The sequence below is a fragment of the Pteronotus mesoamericanus genome, unplaced genomic scaffold (genome assembly GCF_021234165.1).
Source record: "Pteronotus mesoamericanus isolate MK-2021 breed Mesoamerican mustached bat unplaced genomic scaffold, CSHL_Meso_final contig_347, whole genome shotgun sequence".
Lineage (NCBI taxonomy): Eukaryota > Metazoa > Chordata > Mammalia > Chiroptera > Mormoopidae > Pteronotus > Pteronotus mesoamericanus.
This window is the reverse complement of record NW_026555137.1, coordinates 14,096,708-14,109,759: the sequence shown is the minus strand read 5'-3', so window position 1 is coordinate 14,109,759 and position 13,052 is coordinate 14,096,708. Positions and strand designations below refer to the sequence as shown.

The 13,052-nt window shown below is 36.7% G+C and overlaps 1 protein-coding gene across 8 annotated transcripts in view; it reads right to left on the bottom strand.

Moving 5' to 3' along the window:
* The window catches only part of CEP170 (centrosomal protein 170), a 99,160-nt gene that overhangs the window by 7,854 nt on the left and 78,254 nt on the right, over positions 1-13,052 (bottom strand). For 3 of the 8 annotated variants that reach the window (XM_054576694.1, XM_054576695.1, XM_054576699.1), the window contains 3 exons: positions 10,166-10,400; positions 3,543-3,720; positions 1,246-1,416 (listed from right to left, as the gene is read on the bottom strand). In XM_054576694.1, the coding sequence (XP_054432669.1) occupies positions 1,246-1,416; positions 3,543-3,720; positions 10,166-10,400 (584 nt within the window). The remainder of the gene's footprint in view (positions 1-1,245; positions 1,417-3,542; positions 3,721-10,165; positions 10,401-13,052) is intronic. The other 5 variants (XM_054576698.1, XM_054576701.1, XM_054576696.1 and 2 more) reach the window with 3 other exon arrangements.

The window sequence follows — 13,052 nt, the reverse complement described above, 5'->3', positions numbered from 1 at the left end:
TGGTGGATACGTAAGGAGGACGTCGTCGTGGAAAGTAGATCTTGAGAATGACAAGGATTTGAACGTAGGGGGATAAAAGAGCATTTAGAATGTGTGACACGTAGGGGCGATGAAAGCCTATATAAGCACAATGGTATTTTCGTGAGCCTTAAGGAATCAGATAAAAAGAGTGGAAGACATATATATTCATTAGGATGAAGTGAGAAACAGCAAGGGAGACTAAGGAAAGATTGTTAACAGGAAAGCTCTCTCTTTTCCACCCCCACACAGTGTAGTTGAGTGTTATAATATATTAAAGACTTTCTGATATTAATCTTGAGATAACTATCAATCTAGATGTTTCCATTCTCTTTAAAAATATAAACTCCCACATAGTTTAATTACATTCAGAGGAATTTATCTTCCTAGACCTCAGGACAGAATGACTGACTATAGATTAAGATTAGAGAACAGGTCCTTTTCAAATCAACTATCAGGCTGGGCCAGAGACTCTGTGTTGTAGAGCCACCTAGTGTCCTGCAGCTGCGCCTAAGGAGTGAGCTGGCCCAGTGCTATTCCATCAAGCAGATTTTTGCTACTCGGCACTGCTACAAATATCCGTATTCATGACGGCTAACTTTTAGCTCCTGCTCCTCAACTCCAGGATCCATGACGTCGGCCTAGCATCACACGCCTCTTGTTCGACTGCCCCTTTCTATAGTCGCCGTCTCCCTGCCCCTGAGCTGGTACCTATACCACCTCTGCATTTTGCTCCTCAGTTAGCTCTTAGGTATTTTCCCTTCAGTAAAATACTGTTTGTGGTTATTGTTTGTTTTGTTCTTGATGTTTGCCGATTTTTCTCTTGGGTAATGTTTTTCTTAATTGATTGGTAAGAGTTCATCATAGATTCTGGACAGTGAGGGGTTTTATCTTTCACAATAGTCTTTTATATACCCAAATTTATCAATCTTTGAAAGTGAAAATTTTTTCTATCTTTTAAAAAAATCATTGCCTACTGAAATGTTCAAAGTTATTTAGAATATTTTTCTATTATAAGTTTTAAAGTTTTGCTTTCACCCTTTAGAAACTTGATTCATTTGGAGTTAATTATTTGTATATTATTTGTAATATTTTTGGTAATGATTTATATAGGAGGTGATGTCAAGATGAAGTTTCTTTCCCCGGCCCTACTTATGGAACAGCTCCCTACTTTCCCACAATAGAACACCCTCCCTTGTCACTTGTTAATGCTGATGGTTTACTCACTTCATCTCTGCTCCAGGTTCTCCGCCGTGTAATTGTTAAGTGATCAGGAGGCTCAGTCGGCTGAGGCCTTGAGTCACTGGGCCGACAGTTGTTTCCTTCAGGTGTTTTAGAATTAACTAATGGAGGGATCTTTCGAAAGTTGAGGCTTTCATCAAAAACACGATCAACCAACTAATAGGACAAGAGCAAACCCTTATGAGAATAATTTGAAAAAGCATAGATATTGGCATTATAATTTTTATGATTAGACAGAAGTTATTTCATTCTCAAGTAGTAATAGAAGCATGAGCTCTTCAATAAACCAATTACTCTTTCTTTTTTTAAGTACTTCAAAGGTGTCTGTTTTATAAAATAGATGTTCATCTACATAGATTTTATTTTCAAAATCCAAAATAGATAGCTATTATAAATTTGATTCTTCCATGGACAAGATTTCCCCCAAATGGAAAACAGGTGATAAATTGAAAAAAAATGAGCCATGTAGATGGACAAGGAGTTCATTTTACTCACATTGCCTTACCAGTAGAAAACACCTTTTTTTTACGTTTAGTTTCCTATTTTGTTTTTTCCTTTTTTTTCTCACCAAGTCCAGGTGACAAATTTCTTCACAGATACATAAATTGCAAATTCCAATTAAGTTTACAAAAGGAAAAAATTTTAAATACACAAAATAAGCATTTTGGTCTGAATCAGATAAACTTTTAACAATGGTACAGAAATTACATATTCCAATAAAAAGGATATACTGCCACCTACAGGGCAAATTATGCACATACAATGCAAAGTAACTCAGGTTTACTGAAGGAATAAACTCTAGTATACTATTCAGAAATAAAACAAAAAAAGAAAAAGAAAAATCTATTCAATGAAATGCTTGAATGATTTTACTGGGTCCGAGTGAATTATCATGTTAGATAAAGTTTAGTTCGCTGGGAAAATATTATGTTTATCATTTTAAATGTACCAGAAGAATTGTGTATGTCTTGCCACCAAGATCCTTTGGGTTTTTACCAATAAGGATGACTTTATACACATTTACAATCGATTGGTGTGGTAACAAAACTACACAGATTGATGAAGTATCATTTACCAAGTTAGACAACATACGGGGGGTGGGGGGAACAACCAAAAAAATGACCATTCCAGAATTAGATGATAAAAGGAACGTGTGACAAAAAGCAACCAAAGACAGCATTATTAGCATAGTTTACCAGAATTAAGTTTGTCAAAAAGGCTAGCCATTGTTTATTACTATTGAGAACGTTATTCTATAAAATAAGCAAGTGGAATCATCGACATTAGAGGCTGGCAATTTTTTGTCTGTAAAGGGCCAGAGAATAAACAGTTTTGGCTTTGCAGCCAACCAGTCTCTGTCCAACTACTTTATTTTGACATTGTGGCACAAAACAGCCAAAAGATAATTAAACTAATGAGTGTGGCTTTGTCCTTAGCAAACTTCAACTCATTCTTTCTAATGCCAATCAAGAGAGCCAACTCCACCAGACTACCATCAATTTTGTGTTATACCTTAAAGGTACCTTCTGGAGCAATGGTGTGTAAATGGTGCCCCCTAGAGTTGGCGAGCAGGAGCCCAAGCTTTGGAAGGGCAATGGTCTACCTGCTAATTGACATGCTGGAGAATTTACTGGAACCTTTCAAGACTGAAAAGGTACAGGGGTGGGCATAAGTAGGTTTACAGTTGTTCATATGGACAATAATACAATAACTAATAAACAATACAAGAATAAACTGCTTTGCACACATAACTATAAACATACTTTTGCCCAACCCCTGTATTTGCGTATGTATATAAGCGTTTCGATTTTCAAAGTATCCTTGTGTGGATGTGTGCCCGTTAGTGTGTGTGTATCCACCAACAGAGTGTTTAAAGTAGTAAGACTAGAGTTTTTTTCCTTTGCTATTAGAGCTATCTCCTAGTTAACTAGCCACGAAAATACCTTTTAAAGTGAAGTATTTCATAGCCAAACTTCATAGAAAATTTATACAATCATTTATCAAATTCCGGTTTGATTTTCACGTATCATTTGTGTTCACATTTTAAGTAAAACTATGCGCCAATAATTAGCAATGTACTTATTTTAAATAATATCGCAACTTCCTGTTCACAGTAGGCCTGATGTTAGTTAGCCTTTGCTAGTGGTGTTACCAAAACATAAAAGAAATCTGTGAGAGCAAAGATGGAGAATGCAGAGCTTCATGCAAACAGGGAGGAGGGGCATGAGTAAAAGAAATTAGGCAAAAAGCTGAAAGCAAAAGAAATAAAGAAAAGGAAGAACCTTATGCATTGCTCCATGAGGATCTCCTACCTCTTCTCTAGTGTCTATGGCAGAGCCAGGGGTGGTGGCGGCAGTGCTTACTGTGGTGCTGGGGGCCGTGCCCGAGGACGTCACCGAGTCGATCTCTCCTGCGACGTCGTTGATTTCCCGAGCAATGAGAGCGAGATCCTGGCTGATCCTGGCGATGGTTGTAGAAAAGGGGTTTAACCCCTGTTTAAGTAACAGCTCTCGAGACAATCAGTTACGAACGTTGTATCTCTACAGCTTTGTACCCCAGACTTCATAGCGCTTCTTTGGAAGTGCTATTAACTATGTCGCTATTCAAAAATCTTAAATTTTAATTAAAAAGAATGAATGCAAGTAAATTCCATGTAATCTCAAATTGTTATTTTGAAAAATATACATGAAACACCCTGAAGTAGTGACATGGTTTTAAAAATACCCTTGGGTGAGAAAAAGCATTACAACTTTATTTTCACTAACCTCTAACAGAAGCTTAGCATTTCTGTTTTGTTATAGATCCAAGCAACAAACAAGAGCAGCATTAGCAATACTGGTAATTTTTGTCACCAACAGAAATCACATCATAGTTGCTACACGTGTCTCAAAACATTGAGTCATCGCTACTTCATAATTACCAGTCATTCAACTCACAGCAGTAACGTTCATTTCAGTATTTTAACGAAGAACCGTATGTTATTATATCACTTTAATACTATTTTGATCAGTATATTCCAAAGTAATTGCATTTTTTGCCATTATAACTATGTTAGGTTTGCGCCTTTAGAAGTACTCTTCTGAGAAGAGCTCCTCCTGCTTCCCCAGGCGGCCAAAGGGGTCTGTGGGAGCGGAGGCTGGGAACCCCAGCAGGCGCCCCCGTTACTGCGCACAGCACCGCACAGCACGGCACGTCACCTGAGCGTCGCACAGGCCTTGTACGGCAGGACACATTCCCAGGGCAGCTCAGTGGCTTGCCCGTGCCCACACAGCCTGAAGTGGTAGCTCTGTACGCGAGGCCGCTGAGGCAGGACAGATGCCAGCGGCTCATTCCATGAGGCCCCCTGTATGTGCCGTCGGCCACACGCAATGAAGAACTGAAGAACTGTCGTTGGGGATAATCAAAGGAAAAAAGAATTTTTTTCCTTTACTGCTAGATTTTTAAGAGGGAGGAACTTACAACATCTACCATCGATACTAATGTTTTTCTCAAAAAGATGTCAATTCAGTGAGGCCTGAAAGGTCTGTAAGTTAGGCAGCCGGTGCACATGAACTCTGTTTTGGCTGTTTCCACAAGAAGGTGTTAGAAAGACAGAACATTCTAAAAGCGTATGTGAAAGCTCCCTGCAACTTTAAAATCCAAAGTACAATGTAGCATTTTTTTTAACTTATGCAAAATGTGAGCTTGAAAGACTTATAAGGAATGTAGTAATTGCATAAAAATTTAACCATAAATTTAAAACGAGAACCTAAGTTGTCGGTTGTAGCCCAACAGAAGCAATCAGTGGTCAGTATCTTTTTCATTTACTGGTATATGTGTTTATTGATCGCTTATTATGTGTTAGGCACTGAGCGAGGCACAGAGAGCTATGGTGGTGAAGAAGCAGATAGGGTCCCTGTGCTAATAAGCTTGGAAAAATGTCATGAGCACCATTGCAATAAAACATAATACAATCAAAACCATTATATTATAACATAATGAGCACCGTTAAAAAGCTTTGTGTTCATCCACTCATTTAATTCCCACACCCACCTGTAAGAGAGGTCTCACTCACCTTGTCTTACAGATGAGGAAAATGAGGCTAAGGAGAGGGGATGTGACCGTTTTTTGGTTAAGGCCACAAACAGTAAGTGGTCTAACTAGATCTTACGTCATGCTATACCTGACATTACCGTTCCACATATAATTTTTTAAAACTTTTTAACTATTGATGTAATTCTTTTGGGAAAGGGTTCAAAGTGTTTCCTTAGATAATATATTCAATTCTTGCACTTTCCTGAAATGAAAGAACTAGGGTGAGAAACAGACTAACCAAGCTCATGAGGTAAAAAATAATCACCAGCTTCTACAAAAATCCATTTGTTCTTTAAAGTTTTTCTGTGCAGACACATGTACAAAGAAACGTCTGACATTTGTATAAAGCAGTATGAATCAGAAAAAACATAGGCCACCACAATCGCAGGATGTTATGTAGTAAAACTACTAAAACGAACAACTCAATAAACACAATATTGTTCAGTCAACAGGCACCAAAAAGCCTCCTTTTAATTTGCAAATATGCTGTGTATACACCAGCTGTGCCTTTGCATGGCAATCCCTACCTTAAAGTTGACTAATAATATAGACCATTCAATGAACTCAAATCCACACTGCCTAAAAACCTTCACATCTACTAAAACCAGTAAAACGCAAATTATATTAAAAAAATTGTGAATATCTTCAAGTAGAAATAGCAGATTTATGATCCAGAATAGGGTATGAATCTATTCATGCAACCATGTTAAATCTAAGCTTCAGATTGATTCTGTGATGCTCTCTTCCCATCTCTTGTATCTGTGCTCTTTAAACTCCACGCTTCTAATGCCTGCTCTTATTCTCAATTTCCACAACATCAAATCTGGTAGAGGAGGAAAGTCTAAAGCGATACCTTTTATTTGGAGTTTTGCAATCCATCGGCTTCATTTGCAAAACCAATAAAAATTCAAGCCTTCTATTTTGAAAAACTAATAAACAATTTTCACATTTCATTTCCTTTTTATAAAATGTGACTAGGACAACAGTCTCAAAGGAAAGAAATACAGTTGAGGGTTAAGTTCTACAACACCAGTGCTAATCTTCCATCTCCCTGAGTGTCAGAACCAATGATCCAATTTCAAAAGTTTGGGTAGAAATAAATATGCATGACTTGTAGTAAGCGGGGATAACATGTGGAAGTTAGGAATTTTCTTACATAAAGGATCTCAGTAATATCACTCTTTCTTATTTAAATTAATTAAAAGTTATTCTTTCACCAAAGGGTCAAATGGGGGGGGGGTGTATTAAAATAGGCTTTGAGTGCACTGGAAGTTTAAAAGAAATACTGAAAATCAGAGTTCTATGAAATGCATCTCTTATTATTAAACATGCAATGTTTGCTAGTGTGATTTAAATACTGGAAGTCAGACTTTATTGATTTAGACTGCCAACGACAAAAATACTCTTTAAGGTTTTAAATTAACTGTAAAAGGATAAAGTCTGCTTTATCTTTTTAATAGCATATCACCTTTCAAAAGTTTTTAGGTCTATGTAGAGTTCCAAAGGATATATCTACAAACCATTACAATGAGGTTACCTTTGCTATTACTGGAAGAAAGGAACTGATGAGCTACGAATGAAGTATATTAGCTTTAGAATCCCAACACTGAAGCTAACGACAACAAATCAAACCTCCTGTTACTTTATCAGTGGATAAGAGATCATAACTACAACTTTAATTACTTAGCTTTTAATAAATAATTTAGTCTCGTTTTAAAAGGCCAAGCGATAAAATATAAAACTAGTACAACAAGAAACATGTTAGCATCATTCCAGAAAAGTTTATGTTGAACCTGACACTGTAACGAAGCATCAGGAAGAAGTCAAGCTCTCAACAGATTTAAAAATTAACTCACATACTTGACCTAAGTACAGCCTATTGGGAAGGTTCACAAAAAAGTTTCCTACCGATAATATCTTCCTCTACTTTTGGTGGAAGCTCTCTGCTACATTTATTACATGTTAGGGGCATTTTGTGCCAATACTGCAAAACCTTAATGAAGGAATTACGGCAGACCACATCTCACGTGGACATTCAATGAAATGGGTAACCTAAACTACAAAATACTGGCTAAGGCTGGGATGATAATGAGCTGAAACTGGAGACTTGAGCAGCCAGGGTGATTTAATGAATGGCCCAAACAGGGAAGTAAACTACTGGAATCTATTTCTGGCCACCAAAAGTGGCATTTAATTATAAAGAAAGAGGTACTTCCCATTGTCAATGAAACTAACTCCAAAAGCTAGCTTTGCACCACAGGTAAGTTATATTTGGTGAAATGCAGAAGAGACTTAAAACTTTTGATTTAATCACCTTCTGATTCAAATGGGAATAGGATAATCTTCTAGTATAATTTTTAGTTTAAATGTATGTATGTATTTATTTATTTTTAGAGAGAGGGGAAGGGAGGGAGCAAGAGGGGGAGAGAAACATCAATGTGTGGTTGCCTCTTGTGCGCCCCCGTAAGAGGATCTGGCCTGCAGCCCTGAGTGGGAATTGAACCAGTGACCCTTTGATTCGCAGGCCGGCACTCCATCCACTGAGTCACACCAGCCAGGGCAGGTTAAATATATTTTTATTTGATCATCTGTAAAGGTGGTCTTATAGCTTTGTTTATCCTAAAATTCATAAGACCAGTATAATCTATCAAATTTGTACTAGAAGGAAATCTCTATCTGTGTTATAATAGAGAAACTGAAGCAGGAACTAACAAAACCATAGGTATCGGGGTACCCAGAAAAAAAGTTTCTTTTTTTAATTGAAAACCAAATAGAGTACATTCTCCTTATATACTTTATATTCTAAATGGACCTTGTTTTTGTACTGTAAGTTTATATGCAGCTAAATAATTACTATGTACAGATGGACAAAGTGCTAGTTAAGCGGTACGGGCCTAGGTTCTAAACAAAGAGCATATTGCTAAAGCCCAAAACCTCCTGTAATAAATTAAAATCACTATTATGATTTCAAAATAAAAGTGTCCTCCCCAACATGCTCTCAGAATGTGAGTTTCAAGTGACAGGTGACCCATTTACAGAAATAAAACTACTTCTCACATTCGACTCATTTTGTAACTCAGATATTTTAAAATACATTTTCTCATGTTAAACAACCTTACCAGTGTCCTATAGGAACATTAAACATTAACATTAACTTTATTTCCTTCCATACTTTCTATCCTTCCTGCCCCCTTCTTTTTTTATTCTTAAAAAAAAGAAAAAAAAACCTTCTCTGGTTTTGAGATATATGGCAGAAAAAGATACCTTGAAAAATTAGAATCTCAAGGGCAAGTTTTATTAGTAGCAGTGCTACTGACAAGCTACTGGGAAAGGGCACCACATCATTCAAGGCTAAATGGCCTGGTCTTACAGCCCTGCTCTAGATAACAAAGGTACACACAGACAATGGTTATAAAACGCACATAACAATGCAATGGAACCGAGTGAAAATATAACATCAGTTCCTTTCCGCTTGTCCCCTTTCCTGTTTGGGGCAAGGGTGTGGGTTTGGGCAAGCAGGTGCTCAATCACCATAGTCTGGGGCAGACAGCTTGTGAGAGGAGGCCTCCTATGGAGAGGCAGGCATACATGCCCAGTCCCTCCAGTAGCACCTGAGCTTGCGTGGTGGGACGTCTCCCCAAGGAGGGACAAAACGAGGAGACAGGAGCAAGGCCTGCTGTTGCCAGCTGTGTTCACAAGAATAAAAAAGGCATCAAGATCCTCTCACTACAGGCGTTTTGTGGGCCCATCGTAACGCCTGCCCTTCCTCAGACCAGAATGGGCTTACCATGCTTCAGTAATTATTCTCGTAGAAATGCTACTTGGATGGTAAAATAAAAATGGTTAAGTAGCACCAGGGGATTAGCAAGGCATGTTCTCTGAGAATTACAAGCAATTAAAAGTAAATCGACATTAAAGACAAAACCTCTAAACATTACATTAAAATAATAAGCCAGAAAAAACACAATTCACAGAAGTAGAGAGAGTAAAGAAAAAAAGATAAAGAACATAACATTATATTATTAGTTTGTTGGGTTTTTTAAAAGCATCTGTAGACTAATATGTAATTCTTTAATAGTGTGGCCAAATGTAAAACTTGATAATTTTAGCACATATATGATGAAAACATTTAGGTAACATATGGTATACTGCAATAAAAGTTAATATCTTACAAACTTTAAAAGAAGTTATATTTTAACTATAATAGCATCTGTTTGATTACAGTATCTCTCAACGTTCAACCACAATAAGTTATCAATTAAAAATCACACCTGCGGCATGAATTTCACTTTTTATTATATAGCCTAAAGGTTATAATGAAGAAATTTAACATTGAAAATAAACATACTTTGATTTAATTATTAAAGGACTGAACTAAACTTAATAAACTCATAAAAGTGTGAGTAAAAAAATCTGCCCACTCTAGTTCTCCACAGAGAATATTAACGACATACCTCTCACAAATACACTACTACTACCTCTTTGAAAGGGAAGAGGAATAAAAAATTTAGCTACATAATTCTTAATTATGTAGAACTGATACTAACTGCCTTTCAAAAATTATATTAACTCATCAGCATCTCTAGTAGAAGTAAAAAAGTAATAAAATAAATTAATCCTACAATTATGGTAGTAGCACTGGCGTAGAAAATATGAAATGAAAAAACAATGGATGGAAAGTAATATTTACATCTGACAAAACTAAGTTCACAGTCACCTGTGGATTTCGTTTCTTGGACAATTAGTACCAATCAAGTAAAAGCTTAACTTTGCTATCAAGTTGAAATGTTGGCAAAAAATTTAACTCTTAGAGATAATCCACTTAACCCACCTGGCTATCTCTTCTCGGTGTGCAGTCCAGTCTCGGATATAGTCTTCCTGTTCTTTTATCCGGTGCTTGAACGAAGAACTCGTAGGCATTGCCGACCCAGAGCTCTGCAGCCGAGTCGTTTTCAGGGCTGGAGAAGTACGTAGACGGGTATGTTTAGGGGAATTACGGTTTGATCCAAATTCATCTTCTGAGGTGGAAGCATAATCAGTAGGAAAGCGCCTCCATCTTGAATTTACTAAATTAGTTTAATTATTAAAAAAAGAATTATTATGTTATCTTTTAAAGGCGATAAAGTAAAAATCATGATTTCAAAAACACCATGAGCACACACAGCACAATTTTCAATAACTGACATACACATACCTCACAAAAACCATAAGTCTACTACTCCTTAAAGATAGAAACATTACAGTTTGGTGAATTAAAAACAATGAAGAATTAAAAATAACTGAAAGACTGTGTTTTCTGTAGTATGGTGAATAAACATTTAGATGAAAAATTCACTAATGGTAAACAAGTAAGCAAGCCCAGGTACTTTTTAATTGCAAGTATTTCTCATTTGAGTGAAGATATGGATTTTTTTTTGTTAAATAAATGACGGCAACAATAACAACAACAACAAAAATAAATTAAGGGAAAAGATTTCTTCATGCCACATGGACTTTCAACATGGAGATGGTAAAAACCCTCTTTTCCCAACACATACATGTGCATAATTCCTGCTGTGGAAATTATGGCAGAAAAAAACATTACCTCTGTCACTCAACATCCTGTTATGCTATGATTGGAAAAAATCTTTTTACATGGTAAAAGCACAACAATGCATCTTCAGTACAACTCTGCTGCTTTGACACAAAGCATACGGTGAAAATAGACAACGGCATAAAAACCACAAGGAGCAGAACTCCACAAGCTGTTCTCACCATCGACATTTAGGCACAGGAGGTCACATTTGAAAAATCAACAGACAAATTAATGCAGACACTTCACTACTACTGTTATTTTAAGAATCAAACATAATTTGTGATGCATAAATAGAGGTAAAAAAAGGGAAGCACAGGTTAATTTATGGCAAACTCCACGAGGACAGGAACCGTGCCTGTTTAACCCGCCAACGTGAAGCCCTAGTGCTTAGTGGAGTGTCCGGCTCGCTAACGTTTAATGTTTTTGAATAAATGAACTAATTCCTGGATAGTGACCATTTGCTTTTCTCACATTAGGAAAAACCTAATAATAACCATGAGATGTTTTTGGTGGTTAAAAGGAATAAAACTGTAGCACATGCTGTAAGTTCCAACGGCTGCTATTAATATTAGGAATGTCTTTCTCTTTCTCTCTCTCTTTATAAAACAGAAATGCACCCTAGGCTGTGTAGGCTGGTGAGGTCTAGAATTCTTTCACTTTATTCCCCTAGAATTTTATACCCTTCCTGTCTTTTCCATCCCAACTACATTTTTGCATGGGGCTCTATAAGGGTGAATTGGCTCTCAGATAAAACAGAGAAATATAATCAGGAGTACACCATAAATCAGAGTCTACCCATTCGCTTTAATTTACAGTCCTATTTGAAGCTCTTGGAGCTTGGAACTAGAGTCATGGGTATAAGAACATAAAGATATGTGGAAGCTTCCTGGCTTTCTGCAGAAGTGTACTCAAACACATATACAGAACTCTGGGTAATCCATTACAGGTTTTTTTGAAGAGGGGATTAAATATAACTTCTGATTTTAACATTATTATCATTAACATAAATAATATTTTAACGCTGGGGGTAATTTACTCATTTCTAGATATTTGAAAATTTCTATTAATTGAACTGACCCTGAGAACTTGAAAACAACTTTAGGAAAAGTTTAGGAACATGAGCAAAGGGGTTTTAGAAAAAAGTTAGAAATATGTCAAACCCATTAAAATATGGCAAAACAAATGTGTACTTTTCCATAAAAACATTTCATTTAATGTTTATTTTGGTACCTTAGAATATGATTCATTAAAGGAAATACATAAATACAAAAAAGGTCATTTGTTAGGTTAAATTTCCCAATTTTTGATGTGGGAACTATGGCAACCGTGCATATTGCTGAAAATTGTTGGGAGAGAAAACAATACCAATAACAAAGAATGTTAATAAATTGCAAAAGTTACGAAACCATAAGCAGGTAAGATGGGACCGAGGTGGGTCGGTTAGAGGCAACATGGCAAGAATGGGCACAAGAGTGGACAGTTCCCGAGTGGCAGCGCAGAGGGAAGCAGAGTAAGAAACGGACCACCAAGGGCTACTAACGTACATTCTGTGTCATCTGACAATGTACAAGGAGAGCCACATGAGAATTAACTTTTAATAGCCTAAGTCTCAAGATCATAAGATTGTAGGGAAATGTTAGAGAAAAAAAGAAAAAGAAAAACTTTCTTTTCAAAAGAAATTTGTAAACGCCCCAGGTATTTTTTTTTAGATCTACCTGAGAAGCTAGTAAGAAGAGTGACAGCTTCCAATAGTATCTTTAAAAGGAAGAGCAGCTGAAAGAATACAACATATTTTGAAAACTAAAAGGGAACATTTCTAGGTTTTTTCTCTTAAAATTTAGGGTAAAGTGAAAGATAAAGCAGGGTACAGCTGAGAGATGAAAATATGCATACTCTTCCAATTATTAGGGGGTTAGCTTTACTGATGGAAAACTCGTCCTACTCAGTGTACTGGAGCAAAGCCCACGGTGCCTCTGGACACCGCTGAGCCTGTGTAATAAGAGCAGAGAGAGCCAAAAAGGAGTAAAATGACTGCAGGCAAAAAGCAACTGGGAAAGAGACTCGAATGCTAGGACCCCTGATCAATTATTTCCCAAAAACCTTCCTTTAATCGATTTTGCTGTCTTAATCTTTGCTTCCAAAC